At 37.6% G+C, this 26,734-nt stretch overlaps 1 protein-coding gene and 2 long non-coding RNA genes across 3 annotated transcripts; 2 read left to right on the forward strand and 1 right to left on the reverse strand.

Annotated features, from left to right (window-relative positions):
* The first annotated feature begins 16,299 nt into the window (after positions 1-16,299).
* Positions 16,300-16,535, forward strand: LOC125138967. The gene is made up of 2 exons (XR_007138052.1): positions 16,300-16,360; positions 16,449-16,535. It is a non-coding gene; the product is annotated as an uncharacterized LOC125138967 (long non-coding RNA).
* Positions 16,536-17,218: 683 nt separating this feature from the next.
* Positions 17,219-17,660, forward strand: LOC125138974. The gene is made up of 2 exons (XR_007138062.1): positions 17,219-17,361; positions 17,525-17,660. It is a non-coding gene; the product is annotated as an uncharacterized LOC125138974 (long non-coding RNA).
* Positions 17,661-20,047: 2,387 nt separating this feature from the next.
* On the reverse strand, positions 20,048-22,043 carry LOC113647947. Its single transcript, XM_047801550.1, has 5 exons — positions 21,892-22,043; positions 21,276-21,377; positions 21,074-21,142; positions 20,678-20,758; positions 20,048-20,545 (listed from the first exon to the last, which is right to left on the reverse strand). Exons 1-5 carry the CDS (start codon positions 22,041-22,043, stop codon positions 20,230-20,232), a joined length of 720 nt encoding a protein of 239 aa, XP_047657506.1. The 3' UTR covers positions 20,048-20,229.
* Positions 22,044-26,734: the final 4,691 nt, after the last annotated feature.

Consider the following 26,734-nt stretch of genomic DNA (forward strand, 5'->3'; position numbering starts at 1 on the left):
CACAGGTCATTGTGAACTATATATATCTAATAATAATCTTGAATGTTTTATTCTGTCAATTCTTTTTCTTTTATTATTCATTATTTCCTTTATCATTCCTTATGTTTACCTTCTGCTCTATGTTTATGTTCTGTAAAGCTGCTTTGAGACATTGTCTATTGTAAAAAGCGCTATACAAATAAACTGAATTTGATTTTGAAATTTTGAATTTGAAATTGAATTGAATTGAATACGTCCATGGCTGTACACAATCCTCCTCTTCTGCTCTTTCCCAGAGTCTCTGCTCCTGTCCGCTCTGTCGATAGCGCCATCGTAACTAGATTAGTAACATTATCTGTATTTAGTGTAATTTGTATGTTGCTTATGAATATAAAAATTGTAGGAATAAATAAAGTTTCTCTTCACACACACAAAAACCCGGTTAAAAACTGCAAAGGCATGACTTCTAATGATCTGACATTATTTATAGCTCTGACAAAGGAAGCATAAAGAGGATATACAGCAGACTGGGGATATTAAAGGCTCAAACTACAAACCTCATCAATTTCATTTCCCCATAAGTTCATTACTTCCATCTTTCACTATGAGTCGTATTAAAAATGAGAGCAAACAAGGAAAAGACCAGCATGAGACCCTCCAGTGGTCATTATTTCCTGTTGACTGAGATGCAGGAAGACACAGTGTGAAAAACAGCTTTTAATGTGTGAAGTACAAACGTCTTTAACACCTTTCAGTTTGAACTCTACACAATTTAGAAACAGTTACAAACTATTCTGCTCAGTTGTATATTATAAAATATATTTTGTGTCTTAAAGTCTGTCTACATCGAGCAATTTATTTTAACATCCTGTATGGTGAAGGGATTCAGAGTGACATGTAATTCATCAGGAAGGATTTACAAATTTGGTCTATTTCAGTGAGAAGCTTTATTGTAATAATCCATGTTTAATTCATGACTTCATTCCAATCACTGACTAGCAGGGTTTTATAACACTGATGAAATCTGAGAGAAAAGGAGTTTTTCCCCTTTAAATGCTGTGGGATTTAATGAGTAATGTAATGTAGGTGTAGGTCATGATGTGTGTGTGTGTAGATGGTGAAGAGGCTCCTCAGTGTTCAGTGATCCAGCAGGGGGCAGTATTAATGAGCAGGTTTGTCTTGTAATAACATCTATCATCTAAAATCTGATTTTAATCAGAGGTCTAAATGAGAAGGTCACAGAACAACATTTTAGGACTTTTTAAAAAACCGAACCACATAAACCCGAATTGAGGTGAAATTAGATTTTATGTGGTTGTTTTTTTTTAAAGTCCTAAAATGTTATTTGTCTCTCCACATTCAGAGACATGAACAAATCAAACAAAATGTCCTCCATAACAGAGGAATCTTTCTGGAAAGGAACAAATAAACTTTTTGTCTTACTTTCTTTCACATTCCCAGGCCATGCCTCAAATCCCTTTTCATTTTAGGTTCTTTTCCAATTATTTTTCTCATTCTTATCATTTTGTTTGTTCTACTCTCACCTTGTACCCGACACACTGTACAGGTCACATCTCTAACAAGGAGCTGCTTTATATGATGCTCTTAAGTGTCCTGTTCTGCACGTGCATGTAATTCCTTTTAATCAGCTTAATTCTGTGTAATTGTCTTACACTCTCACGCATGCATGTGTCTGTGTAACAAACTCTTATAGTTGATCTTGTGTTTTTAAAACTAACCTGTGCAATCTAGGACACATTCCTTAGTGGGATTGTGGAAGGGTTTCCTACACAATCCAAAAACATGTGTCACTAAGTGTGTGTGTTCTGTGTGTGTTCTGTGTGTTTCTGTGTGTGTGTGTGTGTGTGTGTGTGTGTGTGTGTGTGTGTGTGTGTGTGTGTGTGTGTGTGTGTGTGTGTGTGTGTGTGTGTGAATGTCAGTCACAACCGGCTCAAGTCATGACAAATAAGGAGGACGCAGTGAAAACCAAAATACCATTTAATCTTTTATTTAGGATGTGAATAATTAGTCTGAACTTTGATAGAAAGTTTTTAGCAGTTTAAACCTGACAATGTATTTGAGAACACAAATGAAAAACAATACTTACAAAATAAGGAAGAAACAAAACAGGAAAACAACCCCAAACAAAACCAAAGCGGAAAAAATCCCCCCGAACACAATCAACACCAAACTTAAATAAGGAGAGATAACAAGCAATGTAATAAATAAATAAAAATAAATAAATAAATAAATAAATAAATAAATAAATAAATAAATAAAGTTTATATATCAAACAGTTCACTAAATGTTCAACATTTTTATTTTACTGTAATTTTGTCTCTGTTTAATATTAACTCTATTTATTAATTTATTTGTTTGTTGTTTTTGTTTAATCGCTTTTTGAAATGTTCCTTTGTTTCTAATGTCCTTCTCTTCTTTTTTATATCTTTACACTTTTCTCTCTCACTCGATTGTGTGTGTGTGTGTGTGTGTGTGTGTGTGTGTGTGTGTGTGTCTGTGTCTGTGCATGTGTGTGTGCATCTCCACGAGTGTGTGCACGCGTCTCCATGAGTGTGTGTGTGTGTGTGTGTGTGTGTGTGTGTGTGTGTGTGCATCTCCATGAGTGTGTGTGTGTGCGTCTCCATGAGTGTGTGTGTCTCCATGTGTGTGTCTCCGTGTGTATGTGTGTGTCTCCATGAGTGTGTGTGTCTCCATGTGTGTGTCTCTGTGTGTGTGTGTGTCTCCATGAGTGTGTGTGACTCTGCATGCGTGTGTGTGTCCCTGTCTTCACTGTGTCAATTCAATTGGTTATGCTGACAGATAGAGAGTTTCCCATCCCATTATTCTTCACAGACTGTCACAGAAAGTCTCTGTGTTCAATCTGAGCAAAAAATAATAGAAGTGAAAAAGAATTTTTTTTTTTAAGAAATCAAGCAAATGTAACACACACACACACACACACACACACACACACACACACACACACACACACACACACACACACACACACACACACACACACATTCTCTCTCTCACACACACACGTTCCACTAAACGGAGTCAAACAGAGTCCAGTCTATTTACATTATGACCAATTACATTTAAGTAATTAATTATATTCTCTGCTCACTTTATTAGGAACACCTGCACATCCGTCGGTCAGGTGACAGATCCAGGTCAGCTGTCTGAGACTGGACACTTATTAACACTGTTAAAGACTGAAGACTGGGCTCTGTGCCTTACAGTAAGTCACCATGTGTTCATGAAGCTGCTAGGTATACAGATGCATCTTCAGGCTGGAACAGTGTTGGGCCTCTTAGTTCCAGTGAGAAGAAACCAGCATCTCTACAGTGTGCAGAGACATTTTACACAACTGTGTGGTTTAAACTTTGTGAAACATGTATAAGCGTCATCTGTGTGTGTGTGTGTGTGTGTGTGTGTGTGTGTGTGTGTGTGTGTGTGTGTGTGTGTGTGTGTGTGTGTGTGTGTGTGTGTGTGTGTGTGTGTGAGTTCTGGTGGTATTACAGTTTATCACCCAAATCGCACCAGTTCAAACTGAGACGTGTCTGAGACTGAAGGTCTGAACAAGGTTCAGGTGACCAGGTCATGTTTCATGCTATTGTTAGTGTTTATTATAAAATACACAAAATAAACAAAATGTCAATAACAAATATTAGAGGTGTTTTAATGTATTTTTCTGTCACTGGGATGGAATTATTGAGAGATTTTTAAAAAAAATTTTATATTAATCAACAATAATATGGAAGTAAATAAATATTTAAGGTTGTTTAATGTACAAAACTGGAGCTTAAGCTTTAACTAGAAGGTCTAAAGATGGCAGAAACCATGTTTGTCCTGTATTGTTTATGTTTAAAAAGGCATTTCTTTTAAATATTATTTTTAACCATGGAATTTCAACATATGGATTTTTAAAGTAATCGAGTGGATTACTGTATTTCGACGTGCAGTTTACTCACTGTTTTTGGTATTTTTGGGCCTTTGGATCTCTGCACTAGTGACTTACATCTTGTATCTTTCTTTGGAATTGTAAGAGGTATATCACCACTACATTCTGTGTGTTTTAGCCTCGGATGGGTGAAAGAAACCCCAAAAAGTCTTTGATATTGAGGCACAGTACTGTGTTTCATTGGTGGATGTTTTCAAACTGGATACTCATAGCTGCTAACAGCTAACTACCATTAGCTGTAGTTACAGCTTTTACGGCTTGTTGCCACCAGCTACTGCCTCTACCACCAAGCTGTTGTTTGCCTAAATCTCACTTATTGGGCATTTGCCTACTTTACTTGTGGCCTTTACATCCACACTATCGTCGTCTCAGTGGGTTTACCTACTACGGACTTTATTTTTATTTATTAAATTTTATTTCTAAATTGAATTACACACTAAATTTGATATAGAACACAAAGATAAATAGGAAAAGGAAGAAATATTGAGTTGCCACTTAAACTAAAGACGGTCTTAGTTTTAAAAGATTTAAAAGCAATAACACTTAAAGAGAGCTTAAGGAAGGCTAATAACATTTCATGATAAGAAAAACTCAGAGCCCAGTTTAAGTGTCGTTCCATTTATTCAGTAGTCTCATTGTTGTTTTATTGACCATCGTTGTTTTTTTGTTTCTCCATTTTACCTGAAAGAGTAACAGTGAATTAATTCATTTTATTTATTATTTTCATTATATAAAACTTTCAACAAAAATTCAGTCTTACTTGTGTTGGCTGTCTGTTCTTTCAATCTCTCACCACTGCTCCTTATGAACCTAGAAATACTGGTCCACTTTTCCTCTAGTTTAACTCACCTGGGTGTCCATTTAGCCGCGGTATCCTGGTGACCTGAAGGAGGCGCTACATTAGCTCTGTTCATTTCATCAGTTATCGTCTGCTGTAGCCTTAGCAGCTACAGCTGTTTTACATCAGACTGTTACCGGTTGCAGCCTCGGCTACCTCCAACTCTGGGCTGTCGTCTGTTGCAGTCTCGGTCGAGTCTTCTGCTGTTGGACTTGTTTGAAAGGAAAAGATAAAGTTTAGTTTGGTCTTGTTTGTCTTTCTGATTCCCCTTGCTAGTGGGGCTGTCCATTTGCAGTTAGAAAATGAGTTTATGCTTATGCAGTTCCCTTATGTAGTCTTAAGGCCTGAAACATTTTCCAAGGCCCAATTTAAATCACAGGGGCCAAGTCACTCATTTATGAAAATGAAAAGACTAGTTTAAATCGAGCCACAGCGCCATCTGCTGTTTTGACAGAGGCAGTTGCTCAGCTGCTTTAAAATCTGCTTTGACGCATTTGTGAGAAAATCAAGACGAGAAAATATAAATTTTGTATTTGTTCAGATATTTGTATTATAGATGATACTTTTCCCCTTATATTGTCTTTTGTATTAGACAATTGCTTTCTGTTTATTTGAGAATTAACTTTTCCTTTACAAAAAAGATTGTGTTTGCAAAATAGTTTCTTTAGTTTTGGCACAAATTTATCTCTCAATAGTCTTTTTTTTTTTTTGCTTTCATTTGAATCTTTATATTATGAGGTTTATTTTTTGTTGTTCTATTTGCTTTTGTAAAGCGCTTTGAGATGTATTATTATTATTATTATTATTATTATTATTATTATTATTATTATTGTGAGAATTGTATAAAACAATCTTTTCTGGTAATGTTATAGACTGTCTGTAAAGAGCACATTGTTCTCTCACACACACACATATACCCCCCCCCCCCACACACACACACACACACAGACAGACAGACACACTCTTGTCCCTACCATAATTAGCCTTACCACAGATGGCCCTGCTATAATCATTCTTTATGTTACCAACCATGGGAACTAAGGGAAGTATAGGTTCACTTCCCTGATAAGATGTGACTTCATTGGGGTAACTGAGAGGTCACCTAAACACAGATGCACACACATATACCAACACACACACACTCACTACACCCTCCCTCTTGTTGTACGACTATATATTCCTGCTTTTCCTAATAAACTTTGGAATTTCTCTTTGAGAGACTGACTCGTGTGTGTTTCATTGAGACTTCCCCAAGGCCTTGTGGAGAACTGAAACCGAGCAGAGGAACGAGAGGCTGAATTTTAGGTTATCCTGCCCAGGCGGCAGATGAAAGAGGGTTAACCTGTCCAAGCGACGGATGAGAATTCCTTACAGTTCTTTGGGGGCTCATCCGGGTTGTGTCAATTGTGGTGTCAATTGTGTTGTGTTGTTTGTGTGTAATAATATTGGTTGTACCTATAGTTGTACATGGGCAATTCAGGAACAAAATATCCTAAGCCAGACCATGAGGAAACTATTTGGCATCTGCTTACATTCAAATTTATGACGGCTTTGGGGATCCTGATTGGGGTTATCAGTACATGACAGACGGTTATAAGAAATGGCTAGAAATGAAACTGATCTGGGATAAATAGCACTCTATTCCAAACTCAAAAAAAAAAAAAAGTATTAAAATCTCTGAATCTCTGCCGAAGTTTGATCCTCAAACTAAACCTAAATCGCTAATCCTTTGTTCCTCACAACCTTCATGCATAATTGTAGATTTGAGGTGCAAAAGGTTCTTAAATATCAGCTCACAGATCGTAGCAATATGACAGTTAAAACTCTAGGGGAGAGACCATGGAAGGCGATGGTATTTTAGAATGTAGAAAAGTAGTATGCCTCGCTGTGGCTGAAAAAAAATTATATAATGGTGACTCAGCCCGAGGGAGGGCGTTCCCGTAGGTCCCCTTCCAGCACTGCCTCCCCAACCACTACAGGCTGCACCCTGCCCTTTCACCGGTATGCAGGCAAATCCTTATCACGCATAGGGATGCCAACAGAGCAGGACCCAAACCATGCTACATTGTACATATGAATCACATCAGGTAAATGAAATGCCTTTTCTTGAGTTATGCATAAGTGACACAGTATATTCTTTCCTCTTTGATACAGGAGCTACAATGTCAGTAATTGGGAAGCAATATGAGGGTCCTCTTTGGGGGGGATCCGTTAGCTCTGTGGGAATAGAAGGGGTCACAAAAGAAATGCCTTTTACTCCAGCCCTCCTCGTCTCATGATCCTAACATTTTTTTTATATCACTGATTTGTTTATATGTCAGAGTGTCCTTTTAATCTTTTTGGGGAGGGATCTCATGAGCAGGCTACACGTTTCTATTAGCTTCTCTGGCTCTAAACTTGTCATTTCTGTTCCTGAGTCTGCTCCACTGTCACATTTATCTGATATGACGTTTAACGACTGTTTTCTCTCTTCCACACAAATCACCATCCCCATTTTTTGCTTTACTAGACACTCTACCACCCTCATTGTGGGCTGATCATAAGAATGACGTGGGTCTCGTGCAGTGTACACCCTATGAGGCTAAGTTAAAACATTTAGACCCTGTGTTTGTTAAACAATATCCTTTGTCTGTATGGAATAAAAACACTGTCAATAATAAACGTACGTAATTCAAAGCATTTGTGTGTAAATTGTAATTTTGCGGAGTTGGATCCCAAAATTTACGGCAACGACAGTTTACAGATACGAGATTTTGTGTTTGTTCAAATACGACTCCAAAATGTACGACTATGACAGTTTACACACACAATGCTTGTCTTCACAACACCTCTTTTTCACACACGAAAACGGTCTGCGAAAAAACTGTCAAAAATACGTCATCACGTTCACAGGCATTACTATCCGAGGGAAGATGAATCGATTCCACGAAGTGCACATGTGCCCCGCCCTCTTTTAAACCACTGGCGCTGAAATGGGGGATAAGCAGCCAAGCGTTCACTCATCGTCGGTGTTGTATTAAGTAGTAGAAAGCAAAAGTATCATACTAGAAAAAGACTTTGGTAGAAGTGAAAGTCACCTTTTAGAATATTACTCAAGTAAAAGTCTTAAAGTATCTGATATTTACTGTACTTAAGTGTCAAAAGTCATTTTCTGATATTTAATGTACTTAAGAATTTGAAGTAGAAGTAAAAAGTAAAATTTCAGTGATTTTCAGTAGGTATAATATCAGGGGCAGTTCTAGGGTTTCATCTTTAGGGGTTTTATCCCTCAGTGAGAATTTAAAACAAGAAGAGTTTTATATTATATATTATATGACTACACAGTAAGCCAAAAGTTATGGTGTTATTAAATGGCAAAAGTGGACACCAAAATTTTATGCATGATGTAATGATGTCAGTCTTGAATCAGATCAGTTCATGTATGTGTGTATTCTCTACAAACAGTGTGTCCGATGAATGACGTCATTAATAAACTAATATTCACAAGACAAAGACCAAATCATCAAATGTTATTTTTATTTAGTATTGTATGGATTGTTTGCATTAATATTTTGTTTGTGCTACAACTCTGGTAATAAGAATAGTGACATTTCACTGCTTTTCACTGCGTATTTGCAGCTTTCCGATTAACGTTATACATTAACGCCTCCAGTTCTGACTGCGCGTGCACGCTGCGCGTACCTGTGCTTCTCCGTACAGCGTGCGGAGCGTAATGCAATCTAGGAGCAGTGATTCACCAAACCTCCCTTATTACAGTCACACACATTTCTGCTGATTTTATTCAGTAGTAACGAAGATGCTTAGTGGAAATATAACTGAGTAAAAGTATACATTTTATCTAGGAAATGTTGTGGAGTAAAAGTGAAAGTTGACAAATTTAAATAGCGAAGTAAAGTACAGATACGTGACATTTCTACTTAAGTAACAAAGTATTTTTACTCCATTACATTACAACACTGCTCATCGTCTCAGGTAAGTTGGTTTTTCCTTCCAAATTCGGACATGTTTAAGGGTTAGTTATCACTAATAACAGAGAGGAGTAATATTACAGATATAGCGGCACCCTATAACCGCTGAGAGGCGAAGTAGCAGGAAGAAGCATTGCTGACGCTTTCCACTTGATCACTTTATTGAATGCACGATATACATGTTGTACAGACTGATGAAAATGCTAACTCAAACAAAAAAGCATACAATGATGCAAGACACTAAAGACACAATTGTTGATTAATTATGTAGAAGTCTATAATATGAAAGCCACATTAAAATACATCCATAAAGTTTTACGGTCAACAGAAAGTAAGCTTTCCCAATTACTTCCCCCCTCTTCCCATACACACTGACAAGCAGGAAATGGAGTGAGATTTATACCCTTGAACCCCAATGACCCGGAAATGCATTCCCAAAAAATACAAAATAAAAGTCCAGCCTATAGTGCACTTACAACAGATATATGTTAACTATAGTAAATAAGATTAGCTCTCAGATTAAGGTTACATTAGGTGCTTAAAGAATGATGAGATAGGCCTACATAAAAGAATTAGCAATTTTAAGTGTTAACTTACTAACAGCTGTGTACATGCACTGGAATACACAGGTCATGTAATATGTGTTCACTGCTTAAGTGTTAAAGTCATATTTTATTGTTTATCAGGTTCCATTAGGTGACATCTTGCACTCAGCCCAGAATCTGGTGTCGATGTTGACCGACACCTTAAGTGCTGGACAACAGAAAATGGGGAACCAGTCCAATATCAGTGGACAGTCAGCACAAGAAAGAAGGTCCAAGTCAAATGGGCAGTCAGTGCAGCAGGAAATGGCTAGGTGTGAGGTGTGTGTGTGTGTGTGTGTGTGTGTGTGTGTGTTTTATGTAGGCCTATCTCATCACGCTACAGACTGCAGTGATGACCTCCTAAACAGCTGTATTCTTTAAGCACCTAATGTAACCTTACTCTGAGAGCTAATCTTACTATAGTTAACCTATCTCTGTAATATTACTCCTCTCTGTTATTAGTGATAACTAACCCTTAAACATGTCCGAATTTGGAAGGAAAAACCAACTTACCTGAGACGATAAGTGAGCGCTTGGCTGCTGATCCGCCATTTCGGCACCAGTGGTTTAAAAGAGGGCGGGACGCATGCGGACTTCGTGGAATCATGTTTCCTCGGATAGTAATGCCTGTGAACGTGATGACATATTTTTGGCAGTTGTTTCGCAGACCATTTTCGTGTGTGAAAAAGAGGTGTTGTGAAAACAAGCGTTGTGTGTGTAAACTGTCATAGTCGTACATTTTGGAGTTGTATTTGAACAAACACGCAAAATCTCGTATCTGTAATCTGTCATGGCCGTAAGTTTTGGGATCGAACTCCACAAAAATAAAATTTACACACAAATGCTTTGAATTACGTACGATTATTATTGACAGTGTTTTTATTCCATTGTCTGCAGCTAAATTGCAGGGCGTGGATAGAGTTTTACAATCTCTTCTACAACAGGGGGTAGTCAAATCATGTGTAAGTTCAAACAACACTCCTGTTAATCCTGTCCCTAAACCGGATGGTTCCTGGTGCTTCACACAAGATTTGAGTAAAATAAATGACATCATCATCATCCCTGTGGCACCTGTTGTGCCTCAATTCTCACCTCAATTCCATGTTAACATACTTTCTTTTCTGTTATTGACTTATGTTCTGCCATTTTCAGTGTTCCTGTCGAAGAGCAGATGCAGCCTCTCTTTGCCTTCACACACAGGAGGCGGCAGTATACGTGGACACGCCTACCACAAGGTACGCAGATGACCTCTTAGTCTCTGTAGCCTCTGAAAAACTCTGTGAACAAGCCTCCCTCTGCCGCCTGCACTATCTAGCTGTGTGTGTGTGTGTGTGTGTGTGTGTGTGTGTGTGTGTGTGTGTGTGTGTGTGTGTGTGTGTGTGTGTGTGTGTGTGTGTGTGTGTGTGTGTGTGTGTGTGTGTGTGTGTGTGTGTGTGTGTGTGTGTGTGCATTTTGGGTGGGTTAAACGCAGAGAACAAATTCTGAGTATGGGTCACCGTACTTAGCCGTATGTCACGTCACTTTAAAACCGTTGAGGTGGTATGTATCTATATTCAGAGTGTATTTTAATGTTAAACACTAATAGGAAATACATATTTAATAACATGAACTTACTCTTTTGCAAGTACAAGCATTTCTTACAGCCACATGATCTCAGAATGTCAGCAACACCAACTAGCTGGTTGTGGATTTCAATAAGAGGCAGCAGCAGAACTAAACCATGCTCTTGATGGGACAATAGTTCAAAGCAGTCTTACCTGAGAAGAAAGAAAATCTCCCTAACCACGCCCAAAGAAAAAGGTCAGCCACACCCCTAGTGTCAGGGAAATAAGAGAACAAAATCTACAGTGATCTATATATCTAATATGTGTATAATATCAGGGCATGCATGCTAGGCTAAGTGCAAGCTGGTAATAATCTGACCTGTTACTATCACAGATTGTAACAATAGCCAGTCGCCGGTAGGATGTCTAAATGGAAAGAGCTTTTGTTTGGTTACTTGGGTTGGAGCTTTAATATTCAAGCTAAACTAAAGTTATGTTTTGTTCTTTTCTGTTGTTCTCGCTCACATCCGTTTTCCCTTGGGTTGTGTTGTGAGACCCAGTGTGGCAGGTCCAGGATGGAGTCACAGGAATCGTCCTAGGCTCTAATACTGGTTCTGTGCCAATAAACTTAAATAAATGCAAAGATACACCACAACCAAATTATTAACTTATCCATTAGAAGACAGACAGGAATAGATAGTACAAAGAGAAGGAAAGATAGAGAAAGAAAAGAGAAACATAAGGTAAATAAACAAAGGAAAATTGATGTAAAAATACAAAAGGTTGAAGAGTTGGTTGGATTTGAATATGAGGGACTAAAAGAAGACAACAAGGGATCAGACGCTGTACCTAGACAGCTGGAAGACGATTCCAAAAGAAAAGAAGATTATAATGCATTATGTTCTATTTTCAGACATTCATGAGAACTCTGAATTGCTTCTTTTTCTTATGTTCATGTGTTCTCCTATAATAGACTTTGACTGTACATAATTTGACTGTAAACTTAGATGATTTTCTAAGATGATTTTTTAAGTAAAATCTTAAAAGCCCACTGTGCATTCGTGGGGAGAAATCTGAACGCGAAGTTCTATTCGATGCCGAGACAAAGTTTCAGTCATATATATTCACAGCTTGGCAGTTGCATGGAGTTAACTGCAGCCATACAACCATATATACAATTGTTAACCTTAAAGACTGAACTTCTGGGGTCACGGGGAGCCTGTGCCTATCTCAGGCGTCATCGGGCATCGAGGCAGGATACACCCTGGATGGATTGCCAACCCATCACAGGGCACACACACACTCTCATTCATTCACACACACACACACACACACACACTACGGACAATTTTCCAGAGATGCCAATCAACCTACCATGCATGTCTTTGGACCGGGGGGAGGAAACCGGAGTACCCGAAGGAAACCCCAGAGGCACGAGGAGAACATGCAAACTCCACACACACAAGGCAGAGGTGGGAATCGAACCCCCAACCCTGGAGGTGTGAGGCGAACATGCTAACCACTAACCACCATGCCCCCAGGAAAAAACATAAATAAAAATATGTGGAAGACGAGATTTGATGTTGGCTGTAGAAAAAGCCCAAGGGGGCCCAGACTCGACAGCGAAATCCAACTTAGTAATAGTAATGAGACAGAATTTATAAAAGCTCGTCTTGAGTTACATTGTGTGTGCATTCTAGTGTTGACAAGCTCAGTGCATGTTATACTCTGTGTGTATCAGAAAATAAATGCAAGCTTACACTTGGAGAATGTTTCTTGGTTTGTTATAATCTTTGCATTTTAATTACTTTTATTTATTCTAATACTGTTTGATTATTTGAAGGAGATTTTATTTGTAATTTTATATTATTTTACATATATTACACACATTTATCTGTATTACCCATTGTGAGGATCCTGAAAAGTCAAAAAGGTCTAAGTCTGACTCCTTCATTTAAAGATTCAAACAATAGCTTAGGTGGAAGAACTTCAAGAGGATCCTTTATTAGAAGACCAAGGGACTTCGAAGGACACCTACGTTCAAGGTAAGACCAACTCTGATAGGTGATCTTGTGTTTTCAAAACTAACCTGTGCAAACTAGAACACATTCCTTAGTGGGATTTTGGAAGGGTTTCCTACACAATCTGAAAACATCATCATTATTTTCCTTATCATTATTTGCTTGACTCGATCCACACATGCTCAAACTATTATATTTTAAATATTGCACTCGGCCCCACCCCCCACCACACCACACCCAATATTGTAGCTTGTGTCATAAACGGTTTAAAATTAGTTCTGCAATGTGAAACTGAAGTGTTCAGACCAAACCTAAAATGCTCTTAACACATTTGTAGAAGTGTTACTGGCTGCAGCAGATCTCTCTCACACCAGGCTCTGGTCACAGAAATAACATTGTGGTTTCTGAGTTTCAGAGGCTGGGTGTTTTAGCCAGCAGCTCAGACACACACTTATTCTGGGTCATGTTAACAGTCTAAATGTCTTTATGTTTGAATTTCAGACCAAAATACAAAAGCTGGCTAGAAACCATGCTCTAACTGTGTAAGGCCTGATATCCAGCTTCAGAACTACAATGTTGGGGACGTGTGAATAATTTTATGAAAACAAATAAAACATTCCCACTTTAATGGCCTCATGTCGCTGTTAGTTTGAGATGATTGTGTTCCATCATACCTGTGTGTTTGTGTGTGTGTGTGTGTGTGTGTGTGTGTGTGTGTGTGTGTGTGTGTGTGTGTGTGTGTGTGTGTGTGTGTGTGTGTGTGTGTGTGGAAATACTTCTGTGGTTTAGAGACTTAACAACAGAAAGAGATGTTAGACTTTTATAAAGCCAGGGATTAAAACATTAGAACAGAAGTTGAAGCTCAGAGATACATTTCATTATCGAGAAACTTCAGCAATTATTAAAGAGAGAATATTTAAATATCCAGAATTAATACAGTTCATCACCTCGACACAGTGAACGTTAGCATCTTAATCTAAGTTCATTTGTGTAATGAGTGTGTTGTAGTGACCAGGACATTCACAGGCCAGTAAAATCCACCTTCTGCAGGATTTGTTTATTCTTGAGCTCCTCTATGACTTTTATTCCTCTGTAATCTACCATTAAGACAGTTAACTATCTAATCTAAAGCCCATGTGACTGCGTCTCTGAGATCACGCACTGCTCACTCTTAACACTTTAATCAACACAAGGTGGACTTCTGAGAACATGGTTCCATTAGGTCACACATCCTATCTGGTCAGACTGTGTGTGTAACTCCAGAGAAACTGAACTGAGTAATGTTTAAGATTGTAGTAATGTCTGTGGTCAGAATTCTGTAGAAGTGTTTGTTATTTTGTCAGCAGCCAGTGTAGAGTATCGGACATAAAGTAGTTTGTGTCAGTGTGCTGTTATTGGTTGGTGCATCACTGCAGGATTTGATGCTGTGTTACCGTCTGCCTGATGAGTCTCTTGCCTGCACCACCTGGTGTAGATGTACTGGAAGATGAAGCTCACCTCAGATGATGTCTGCACTATCTCTGCACAGCTTTGCAGTTCAGGATGGTGCTGTTTCCCGGTGGGAGAGAAAAAGCAGTTTGTGAATGGAGCAGTAGTAACGGTAAAGCATCTGCAGTGGGTCGAGCGAGAGAGGCAGCAGTGAACAGATGGAGTCTCTGATGAGCCTTTCAAAGTATTTAGTGATAATGGTGGTCAGGGGTTGGATTTATTTATTTATTTATTTATTTATTTATTTATTTATTTATTTATTTATTTTTACTGCTTTCGTGGTTTGCAGTAATTAAAAGCAGATGTTTGTGTGATTATGACACTGTGACTGTGATCAAAACTGTCCTGGTACAGTAGAATCTGATGGGTTTGACCAACACCGGGTGGTTCTGAGGCTGGGTGTAAGCAGGCAGGAGCAGGACGAGGAGTGATTTGATGTGTGAAAGTATTTTGGAGTTACTGTTCTGAGGTTGGGTTTGTTGATGTTTGTTAAACTCAGCCTCAGTGTAATATTCCAATCACACCACAAGTTGTTGACCTTAAAAATACCCCCCTCCAAAGACTCCATAGACTGTGTTTCAGTGAGGTAGAAGAAGAAAAAAAGAAAAAGAATGTTACATTGTAAATGATGTGTAAAAGGTTGTGAGAAAAGGTTTTATTATATTATTATAATAGTTGTATTTTATTAACATCTTTTACACCAACATGTATTTTTGATGAAGAGTTTTGAGGGTGTATAACTGAATGTCCACACACACACACACACACACACACACACACACACACACACACACACACACACACACACACACACACACACACACAAACACAGGTCCCACTAAACCGTGCCAAACAGAGTCCAGTCTAGTCATAGACATGTAAGTATTAATTATATTCTCTGCTCACTTTATTAGGAACACCTGCACATCCGTCGGTCAGGTGGCAGATCCAGGTCAGCTGTCTGAGACTGGACACTTATTAACACTGTTAAAGACTGAAGACTGAGCTCTGTGCCTTAAGTCACCATGTCTACATGAAGCTGCTTTGTGCACAGATGCATTGTCAGGCTGGAACAGTGTTGGGCCTCTTAGTTCCAGTGAGAAGAAACCAGCATCTCTACAGTGTGCAGAGACATTTACACAACTGTGTGGTTTAAACTTTGTGAAACATGTATAAACGTCATCTGTGTGTGTGTGTGTGTGTGTGTGTGTGTGTGTGTGTGTGTGTGTGTGTGTGTGTGTGCGTGCGTGCGTGCGTGCGTGCGTGCGTGCGTGCGTGCGTGCGTGCGTGCGTGCGTGCGTGCGTGCGTGCGTGCGTGCGTGTGTGTGTGAGTTCTGGTGGTATGACAGTTCATCACCCAAATCGCACCAGTTCAAACTGAGACGTGTCTGAGACTGAAGGTCTGAACAAGGTTCAGGTGACCAGGTCATGTTTCATGCTATTGTTAGTGTTTATTATAAAATACACAAAATAAACAAAATGTAAATAACAAATATCAGAGGTGTTTTAATTTATTTTTCTGTCACTGGGATGGAATCATTGAGAGATTGTGTTTGTATATTAATCAACAAAAATATGAAAGTAAATAAATATTTATGGTCGTTGAAGGTACAAAAGGAGCTCAAGCTTTAACTAGAAGCTCTAAAGTTAGTTTGATTGTTAGCAAAGTAGAAGATAAACTCAACATAGATTTCAGCACACAGGACTGATAAAGCTCCAGTGTATCATATCTGTAAAGTCATGTGACTCGTCACACCATCAGAATAGACAAGAATTCACTGTGAGCTTCACACCTCATTACAGCTAATGGACCAATCAAATCAGTCCACAGCTTCAAATCATCCAATCACGTGTGAGTCTGGACCTGGTTTTGTACTGAACACACAAGTTCATTAGATCACTTGGTGTGAACAGGAACGATGATCAGACTCTTTGTCGCTCTTTGTGCTCTTTTTTCTCTCTTCACAGCTGGTGAGTAACTTTCTGAAACTTTAATGTAAAACTATAATATTTTATATTTAACTTATTTACTGACATTAAATATTAAACATTTTTACAGTGAAAACTTCTGACATCAAGGAGATTGACGTGATAACAGTAAAGCGTGGAGAAGATGTAACTATGAAGTGTAGCATTAGCAGTGTCACAAAGAAAGAAGTAGTTTGGTACAGACAGATTTCAGGAAAATTACCTCAGTTTTTTGCAAAACCATACAAGGACGATTCGGGCTACAGATTTAGAGATGGATTTAATGATGCTCGTTTCAGTATTAGTGTAAATGACAATAAATTTGATCTTAATATTAAAAAAACAAGAGAAGATGATGAAGGAGAATATTTCTGTGGAAAAATGGAAGGAAGTGTAGTGAAGTTCACATCTGGAACACGTCTGCAATTTGCAGGTAAACAGTTTTACTCTGATAACCTGCTAATTCCAGATCAACACTTTAACCAGAATTATGTCTACATATGTATTAAATGTTGAATATTTCACTGTGTTTATATTTGGCATCATATCTGTTTATTTGCTGCTTTTCTGATTTATCTGTAAAGATAAAGAGACGACACACAGTAATACAACTAAAACTACACAAAGCAGCAATGAAACAGGTAATAATTTGGTTTCCTTTCACTGTCTATAACAGAATGTACCATAGTGACAACCTCTCACTGTTTATAAATCATACAATATTTATACAAGTTGTAGATTTATACATTGTGTGTATTTTCATCATTCCAGGTGAAGACAACTGGATTCTTGCCTTAACAGCCTCCAATATATTCTCTGTTATCGTAATCACACTTCTGCTTGGAGTTTTATATAAAAATCACAGAAAAGGTTTGTTTATTTTTATTTGTTGTTATTTATAGAGTTATTGTATAAAGTTGTTGTATGATGTGAATTTCATCTTTACTTGTGTGTCTTATTGTTCAGATGCTTCATCAAGCAACCATCAAATTCCCACCAATCAGGTAATCCAGTCTTCTATTAACTGGGATTCTGTTCTGTTAAATAAATCCACATCTGAATGCACAGAGAATTTTAATAGACATCTATTCACCTAAATATCAGTGTAGTCATTATTTTAGTCTTTTAATCCGCTCTGATTAATAAACAGCTCTTGTTCTTCATCAGACTGCTGCTGATGATGATGTCTTGAACTATGCAGCTGTGAGTTTTGCTAAAAAACCTTCATCCTCCAGAACATCCAGAGCCAAAAATACCCATGAAGACGTTTATGCTCAAGTTAAAATAAAATAGAGAAATCATATTTCTAATTTAAAGCACCAGACAGTAGAGACTTTGCTGTAAGTTAAATTTTAATAGCTTTTGCATTGTAATGTGTAAAGTTTTTTTTTCAGACATTAAATATTGTTACATTTTTCTGAATATAATTATTATGACTTATGCTTAGAAAAATGACAGTAATTCAATGAGTAGAGGTCAGTGTGTCTCAAATTTCCATGCGAAACTGATCCCAGTCAGTGTAGCAGACAGTCTTGCAGCATTGAGGTAGCATCCACAGGTCATTGTGAACTATATATATATCTAATAATAATCTTGAATGTTTTATTCTGTCAATTCTTTTTCTTTTATTATTCATTATTTCCTTTATCATTCCTTATGTTTACCTTCTGCTCTATGTTTATGTTCTGTAAAGCTGCTTTGAGACAATGTCTATTGTAAAAAGCGCTATACAAATAAACTTGAATTGAATTGAATTGAATACATCCATGGCTGTACACAATCCTCCTCGTCTGCTCTTTCCCAGAGTCTCTGCTCCTGTCCGCTCTGTCGATAGCGCCATCGTAACTAGATTAGTAACATTATCTGTATTTAGTGTAATTTGTATGTTGCTTATGAATATAAAAGTTGTAGAAATAAATAAAGTTTCTCTTCACACACACAAAAACCCGGTTAAAAAACTGCAAAGGCATGACTTCTAATGATCTGACATTATTTATAGCTCTGACAAAGGAAGCATAAAGAGGATATACAGCAGACTGGGGATATTAAAGGCTCAAACTACAAACCTCATCAATTTAATTTCCCCATAAGTTCATTACTTCCATCTTTCACTACGAGTCGTATTAAAAATGAGAGCAAACAAGGACAAAGACCAGCATGAGTCCCTCCAGTGGTCATTATTTCCTGTTGACTGAGATGCAGGAAGACACAGTGTGAAAAACAGCTTTTAATATGTGAAGTACAAACGTCTTTAACACCTTTCAGTTTGAACTCTACACAATTTAGAAACAGTTACAAACTATTCTGCTCAGTTGTATATTATAAAATATATTTTGTGTCTTAAACTCTGTCTACGTCGAGCAATTTATTTTAACATCCTGTATGGTGAAGGGATTCATAGTGACATGTAATTCATCAGGAAGGATTTACAGATTCTGTCTATTTCAGTGAGAAGCTTTATTGTAATAATCCATGTTTAACCCTCTGGGGTCTGACCATTTTGGGACTCTGGCAGAGGTTCTGACATGCTCTTACATTTGGTCTTTTTTCAGTTATTTCAAAACATATTAATGGCTAATATCACATAACATTGTATTCAGCACAAACTGGGCTACAATATTATGTAAGTAAAATGTATGTACATGTTTGTATTTTTAAGTAAATGATGTTTATGCATGGGTAGTAAAAAAAGAAAAAGAAAAGATGCTGAAATAAGGCCAGGAAACACATACTAAACATTTGTTCACACACAATAAAGTTCTCTACTCTTGTAGAGTTGATAATTTGCTACAAAAAGATGTGAAAACCATTTTACCCACTCATTCACATGAAACAATACATTGATTTAACTTTTGTAAGACAGTTTTTGTTGTGTAAAGGCAATATGCAAGGGAGGGTCAATGGTCATGAATATTGATGATTCACACCTGACGAAGCCCAAACCCCTAATGGCTTAGTCTGGATTGTGTTGACAAAAGAATGAATGTGGGGAGACTTAAAGAGAAAATCTTTTGCTTGTAGTGTAATAAAATAGTGTACAATGAAGTACAAAAGACTTAAGATTTTTTTATATCTCTACTTGACAAAATAAGACTTGTATTTTACCAATGTTAAAAAACATGAACAATACAATAGAGTCAAGAGTCAAGAAGCTTTATTGTATGCAATGATTCAAAATGTCAGCTGTAAATGTACAGTTTGGTTTTACATATAAATTAAATACTTATATAAATATAAATTTGTTAAATGTTTTCATGCCATTGTTCAAAACAGTTCCTATTTAACTGAACACACAAGGGAACATTACATGTTTTGCATTTCCAAGGTGTGTCCATGCACTGTCTTGCAGCGCACACATTTCCGGCGACCAACAGTGGCAATATTTCTTACATTGGTGGTCGGCCGAGATACCGGAACTGGCACATGTTTACTCCTGGTCTGTTTTGGTTCTGCTTTATCTGTTATGCCACAGATCTCTACAACTAGCTGTTCCATGAACTGTTTGTGGGTCATGTTACCATATAGCTCCTTGTGCATAATCAAGGCATTGGTGGCAGTAATGTCCAAGAAGTGTAACAAGATCTTTCTGTACCACTTCATTGTCTTGTGCTGTGCAGTGTAGTACTGTACCACCTGATCAGAAAGGTCAACACCCCCATGTGTTGATTGTAGGCAGTCACAGGTGCAGGACATGGACATGGAAAAATGGGTTACTCATGTGCTGATTCCATGAAATAGTGCGGTATCTATCTCTTGACATTACTTTGGCAGGAAAAGGCACAGAGAAAACATTGTCCTGTCTCCAGTAGTCCCTGATGGAGATCAACTTTACCATGGCCATATAAAATATTAGTCCGATGTAGCGGTACATCTCAGTGGTGCTGACATCTTTCCATTTGTACTTGCAACCCTTTGCTGTTGCCCTGGCCAGCCTGAGCGTTGGTGTTATGACTTAGAGTTGATACTGCATTCTCATGGAAAAACATTTTGAAGAGACTCAGGGGTGTGTGTGCATCTGCAGGACTCAGCTGTGGTCCAGGTTCCCGTGCAGGAAAGAAACTCAAAGTGTGTGGAACCACATCAATATCAGTCTCTGTTTTCCATGACAGAACGGACTGCCTGCTGCTTGCCTGGATGTTGGTCTTGAGTCTCTTTGCAACAGGTGCATTATCACTGTCAGTGTTAAATCTGTAAACAAACAAACAAATAAATAAATAAATGGTTAGGGTTTTAAAAATTTTGAATATAAAATAAAATATAAAATAAAATGATTACGCAGTATTTTACTGTAGCAGTGACACTTTAATAAACTGTACTTACACATTAGTCTCAGTTGCTTTGAGAACTGAAAGAGACCTACGGCGTGTGTTAGTAGCAGGTAAAGGTGATGCAGACACATTCCTAAAAAAAAAAATCAGAATTAGTCTCATCATGTATTTTAGAAAGTAGTAAACAACACATTAGTATTAATAATATATAACTAATATATACTAATATAAAATATAAATGAAAAATGGGTACAAGAGTGGACATACTACTTTTTTTGTTCCCAGTTGCGTTGCTGCGTGCCCTCGTGCGAGTGTCAGACGTAGGTGAACGTGTTGCAGCCACATTCCTAAAAAAATATCATAATTAGTATCATGTATTTCCAAAGTACAAAGCAACACACCAGTATTACTAATACTGAGAACATAAAAATTGGTAAATGTGGCTTACACAGGATGAATGTCGGTCGCGTTGCTGCGTGCCCTCGTGCGAGTGTCAGACGAAGTTGAAGCCACATTCCTAAAAAGAATCATAATTAGTATCATGTATTTTTCAAAGTATTTACAAAACAATTAATATAGTGTATTTTCCACATCAGTAATACAAATATTCTGCACGCATAATAGAAAAAAATGGTTACACGTGGACATACTCTTTATTGTTCTCGTTGCTGCGTGCCCCCGTGCGAGCATCAAATGGAGGTGAAAGTGTTGCAGCCGGTGCAGGTGAAGACAAGAGTGATGCAGCCACATTCCTACAAAAGTTTTTAATAATTAATATAATGTATTCGAGACAGTAACAAACTTATCAAGCAATAACTAAGGCAGTCAAGCATAGCTGAGATAAAATAATTGGGTACAGAGATGCGCTGTATATGTTTGTTAACGATCCATTAACAGACATATTTATGTCTAAACATTTTAATTTAACACATGACATATCTCCGGGCACATTTACATCTCATCGACACCACATCGATACATTTACACCCGAACAGATAGTCACGTAAACAAGACTACTTGAGACATAAACACTAGTCAAAATATATTCTAAATAGTGACATTGCTATATAAAATATTGTATATTCACATTACATTAATCAGCTTATTGCTTAATAAGAACTAACATTTTAAGGTAAATAAAAGTTGCCAATTACGAGACGTTTCTATAAAGTCGCTCTGAATATCTGCTTGCAAATAGTCTGTATACCGTACAGTATATATAATTTTACATCACACAAGATTTCAACAAATGTAAGTAAAACTTACTCTTCAGAAATTATATCCTCAGCTGGATCAAGTCGCTCTTCAAAATACAAATGTTCTTCGTCGGAGTCCTGCTCTTCATCTGAGGAAACGGTGAACTCTTCCTCGCTGTCCAGGAGCATCTGTAGAGCTTCCTCAGCTGTAAAGAGTTTCATCTCCTCAGCATGTCGATAAGTGAATGAATGAAATAATTTTTTTGCTCTTATACCATTGTGTGGGGGCGTTGATCTTGTTTGCATAGCCCGCGTCAGGTCATTTCCATATGAATGGCGCACGCGGTAGGTGGGATCACATTAAGCGCTAATGAGGTCGAGCCAGAAAAACTGAACCTCTCTTAACTTACATATAGATTGCACAAAAAGACAATATTTGCTTTCGATTTTAAATTAATTAGACATTTCAGGCTTTCATTAGACATATGTATCATGTTGGTGTGATAAGTATTGGCGGAGTTATTAGTTCATGTTTGTAACGTGTTTCAGGAAGATGGTCAAGCACACAGAGATGTCTGAATGCACACCCTGGTTATTTTCTTTATTTGCCAAAAGCACAGCGTTTTGTTGTTATTATGAAGGCAGTCAAATAAAAGTAGACACTTCACAGTTTCGAATGATGTATTACATGTGTGTATGATTATGAATGATGGAGTATTTTAAGTGGATTTCACATTGAAGAGGAAAAAAGCACCAAAAACACGCCAGCGAGCCCGTCGACCCCAGAGGGTTAACTCATGACTTCATTCCAATCACTGACTAGCAGGGTTTTATAACACTGACGAAATCCGAGAGAAAAGGAGTTTTTCCCCTTTAAATGTTGTGGGATTTAATGAGTAATGTAAAGTAGGTGTAGGTCATGGTGTGTGTGTTGTAGCGATTTTGGCTCGCGAAGCAAGGTAAATATTTATGAGTAATTATAATGCGTTATAGTGACTTCTAAATATTTTAACCTAAGTTGAAATTAACGGTAATGGAATTAACGTTACACTTATTTGGTCTGTTTGTCCGGCAAACAGTCCGTGTAACCTTTATTAATTCTATGAAGGCGGTATCTTCCCGGCCAAGAAAGATTCGCTTCCCTTTTACTTTATACCGTAATTTAAATTAAATTAACTTAATACAGCATGTAGTTCAGACCAGATGTTGCAGGTACCTTAATTTGTGGGCGATACTCAGAGACAATCACTTGTGGCACAAAAATATGGCATTTACTGAATGAGACAAACACAAGATAAAACTAACTACACAAACAAACAAAAGAAATAGGGAAAACGAAGATGAAAATAAAATAACACAAAGAAATTAAAATTGGGGAAAGAGAGGAAGAGACTGGAAAGAAGAAATTAGAGAAAGGAAGGAAAGGAATGGCAAGCTTAAACTTCAAAATTAATCACACCCTAACTGGGAAATCGTCACCGGAAACTTAAATTCACCTGAAGACACAATACAAGGTTCATACTTAAAATACGCATCTAAATTGGTTGGTAAAGGAAACGGTTACTTGCATTGGCTTACTGCACAAGAGTCCGGATGTAACAGAGAAATCTCTGAAGTCAGTTAGGGTGGGGTCAGACGTTCTTCCAAGTTCTCCTGAAGATCAGAGCAGTTGTCGTTCTTGGAAGTGAAGCTTGCTGGAACTTCTTTGAAGGAAGATGGAGTCGTCTCCAAGCTGTTCCGAAAGTCTGACCACGGATTAGTGGTGTTTGTGACAATTTAAAGGTCGCGAACTCCACCCATCTTTGGGGAGATGACCAATACTTCGGTCAAGATTTTTGGAGGGAAAAACTCCCTTTGTTTAAGGTGTCTGTGGGCGTGGTTTAGCTATCAAACTTTTAGATGAGTTTAAAGTTTTATCCAAGGTGTATTAAGACGGTATGGCGCCTTTCGTGCTCAAATAAAATACATTGTTTGAAAAACGAGTAACCGATAATTTTGTGGTCATTTGGATACTAAACATGAAGGGTAATGACGGTATAAAGGCAGCGGTACATTACATACACACATCAGTAATCGAAGGGTAACTGATGTTAATACGATATTGTGTTCTTATAAAGGCAAAGAAACAAAAATTAAACATAAAACAAAATCCACTTTCATTAGGGAAGTAAAAAGAAAACGATAGCTTCGTATACATTCTGACATCAGACCGGGGCATACAGCATTAGAACAGGTATACATTAACATGCCATGATCAGTAATTAGAGTATAACTGATGTTAAATACAATGTTGTTTCTGACACATGAATAACATACACCCTTGTCAGGAAAGTAAGGAGCAAATAATTTTAAGTCAGGCAAGCCTTAAAAGAAGAAACACATTACAACAGGGTTATAAGAATAAGAATCTTAGAGTATCTTATCTACTTGTTTTATTAGTTAAAGGAATGTCTCATTGTGTTGTTTGTGTGTTTGTGTTTGTGTGTGTGTGTTCTGCTTGAGGGGCCCCTATGAGTTCAATCAGAGAAGCCACATAAGGTTTTCTGGTCTTTTTGTGGGCTCCAGTCATTCTGGAGCCAGTTGTGTGTGTGTGTAAAACTGGGTTGCTCATTGGTTGATTGAAGATTAGATGCCGAAGTTTAGGGTGCCTGGGACCTGGAATCTAAATGACCTGTACCAGACGCTACAGTGTGTAGATGGTGAAATAGGCTCCACAGTGTTCAGTGATCCAGCAGGGGGCAGTATGGATGAGCAGGTTTGTCTTGTAATAACATTTATCATCTAAAAATCTGATTTTAATCAGAGGTCTAAATGAGAAGGTCACAGAACAACATTTTAGGACTTTTTAAAAAACCGAACCACATAAACCCGAATTGAGGTGAAATTACAGTTTATGTGGTTGTTGTTGTTTTTTTTAAAGTCCTAAAATGTTATTTGTCTCTCCACATTCAGAGACATGAACAAATCAAACAAAATGTCCTCCATAACAGAGGAATCTTTCTCAAAAGGAACAAATAAAATGTACTTTCTTTCACATTCCCAGGCAATGCCTCAAATCCCTTTTCATTTTAGGTTCTTTTCCAATTCTTTCTCATTCTTAGCATTTTGTTTATGCTAACGTTTATGTTCAAGTTAAAATAAAATAGAGAAATTATATTTTTTAATTTTGTGTTTTTTCTACTGAAGCGTTCTTCTTCTTCTATATTAAGAGCCTGTAAGTGAAAGAGAGCTGAATATAAAGATACCAACATTACTGATGAGATGTGGCTGTTTAACCTGAAATTACATTTCAGACACTGAACATTAAATCAGATTAAAAATGTATGTTGAGACCGATGATGTGCCAAGAAGTGCTTTATTTTAAATGTTTTCAGACTATTTACATTAACAAATTTCACAAATACCACAGTGTATTTTTTGTGTTCATATTTAAGCTAATTTTAGCAACATGTTCATTCCCACAGATGTCTCTAAATGACTTCACTTGTTGTATTAAAATTTCTGTTTAGTAGAGAATTAATAAACAAATCTTACAGTTCAGTCCACAGTTGCCTTGTGACATCATTTATAGCCACAAAAAACACAGAATAAGCTTTTGTTTCTATTTTAAGCACTAAACAATTTTAGTAGGTTTGTTGTTTCTATTAACTTTCCCATGTATCGTCTAGTGTGAGATGATCTCAAACTAAACACCAGCATGAGGACAGTGTGTTTTTTTTACCAAGTCAAAGGTGTTAAAGTTCAGCAACAGTTTGTGTGCAAGTTTTGCATTAATATGAATGCAACCTTTATATTTTATAGAAACAGTTAACATTTTGTTGTCCCCAGTGTCACAGCAGAAAAATAGAAACCTCAGGTATTAGTGGAGCATGTGAAAAGGATTTAACAACCAAACCATGAGATGCTAGCTTACCCACTCACACCATACTTTCACAACTTACTGTTGACATCTTTCCCTAGAAACCGTGCACACAGAGCAAAGGTGAAAGTGTAGACTTGTCTAGAATGTCTATGAATGGTGTAGTTTAAGATTCCACTTCACTGGAAGTAAGACATTAAGGACAAACACTGTTCTAGCATGACAATGTCCCTGTGCACAAAGTGAGCTCTATGAAGACATGGCGTGATAAGGTTGAGTGAAAGAACTTGAGTGTCCATGGAGCTCATTTTGTGTACAGGGGCAAAGTCCTGATGGAACTGTTTTGAGCCTCTCAGTTCCAGTGAAGTGAACCTTAGCATTAGCTTTGGCTTTGCAGCTATGACACCTAATCATCACCTATTTGCTCCACTGTGTAAGCTTTAATACTGAAGTTGTGGTTCACGCTCTCATTCTAAAGTTTTCCCCTAATGAAATGATGTCACTCTCTTTCATGGCTGTCACCCTATGGTCTGGATATGGATTTTTTATCCTGCTGTCTTTTCTAACCGAGTTCTAAAAATCTATGTTTCTCAGAAATAAAGCTGTTATTACATGAGAAATGTAGGTGTGTGTGTGTGTGGTGATGCAACTGATATGGAAGTGCAGTAAGTAGACATTGCATGCTTTCTTGCTAACTTGCTAATCTGCTTCCATTGGCTAGCCCTTGTAAGCCTCCTCTTGCCAGTACATAACATCTTTAATAAGACTCCTGCCAGCCCTCACTCTTCCAGACACTTTAACTGGGTGCTTTGCAGCCCCAGGCTACATGTTGAAGTGTATTTTGCAGTAGTGCCCAGTTTTGCTAGCCACTGCCCTGCTAACCTGAGGGATCACACTCTAATAGAAAATTATGGATATTGCTGCTCTCAGTGAAGGCTCCTAAGTTTCTGTGAAAGTGGGAGGTGCTTATACATTCTTCTGGAGAGGCTACCTCCTGGTTGCTAATATCAGTATGGTGTGGGACTAGCAATTAATAATATACTTTTACACAGCT

This window comes from Tachysurus fulvidraco, chromosome 16 (genome assembly GCF_022655615.1).
Source record: "Tachysurus fulvidraco isolate hzauxx_2018 chromosome 16, HZAU_PFXX_2.0, whole genome shotgun sequence".
Classification (NCBI taxonomy): Eukaryota; Metazoa; Chordata; class Actinopteri; order Siluriformes; family Bagridae; genus Tachysurus; species Tachysurus fulvidraco.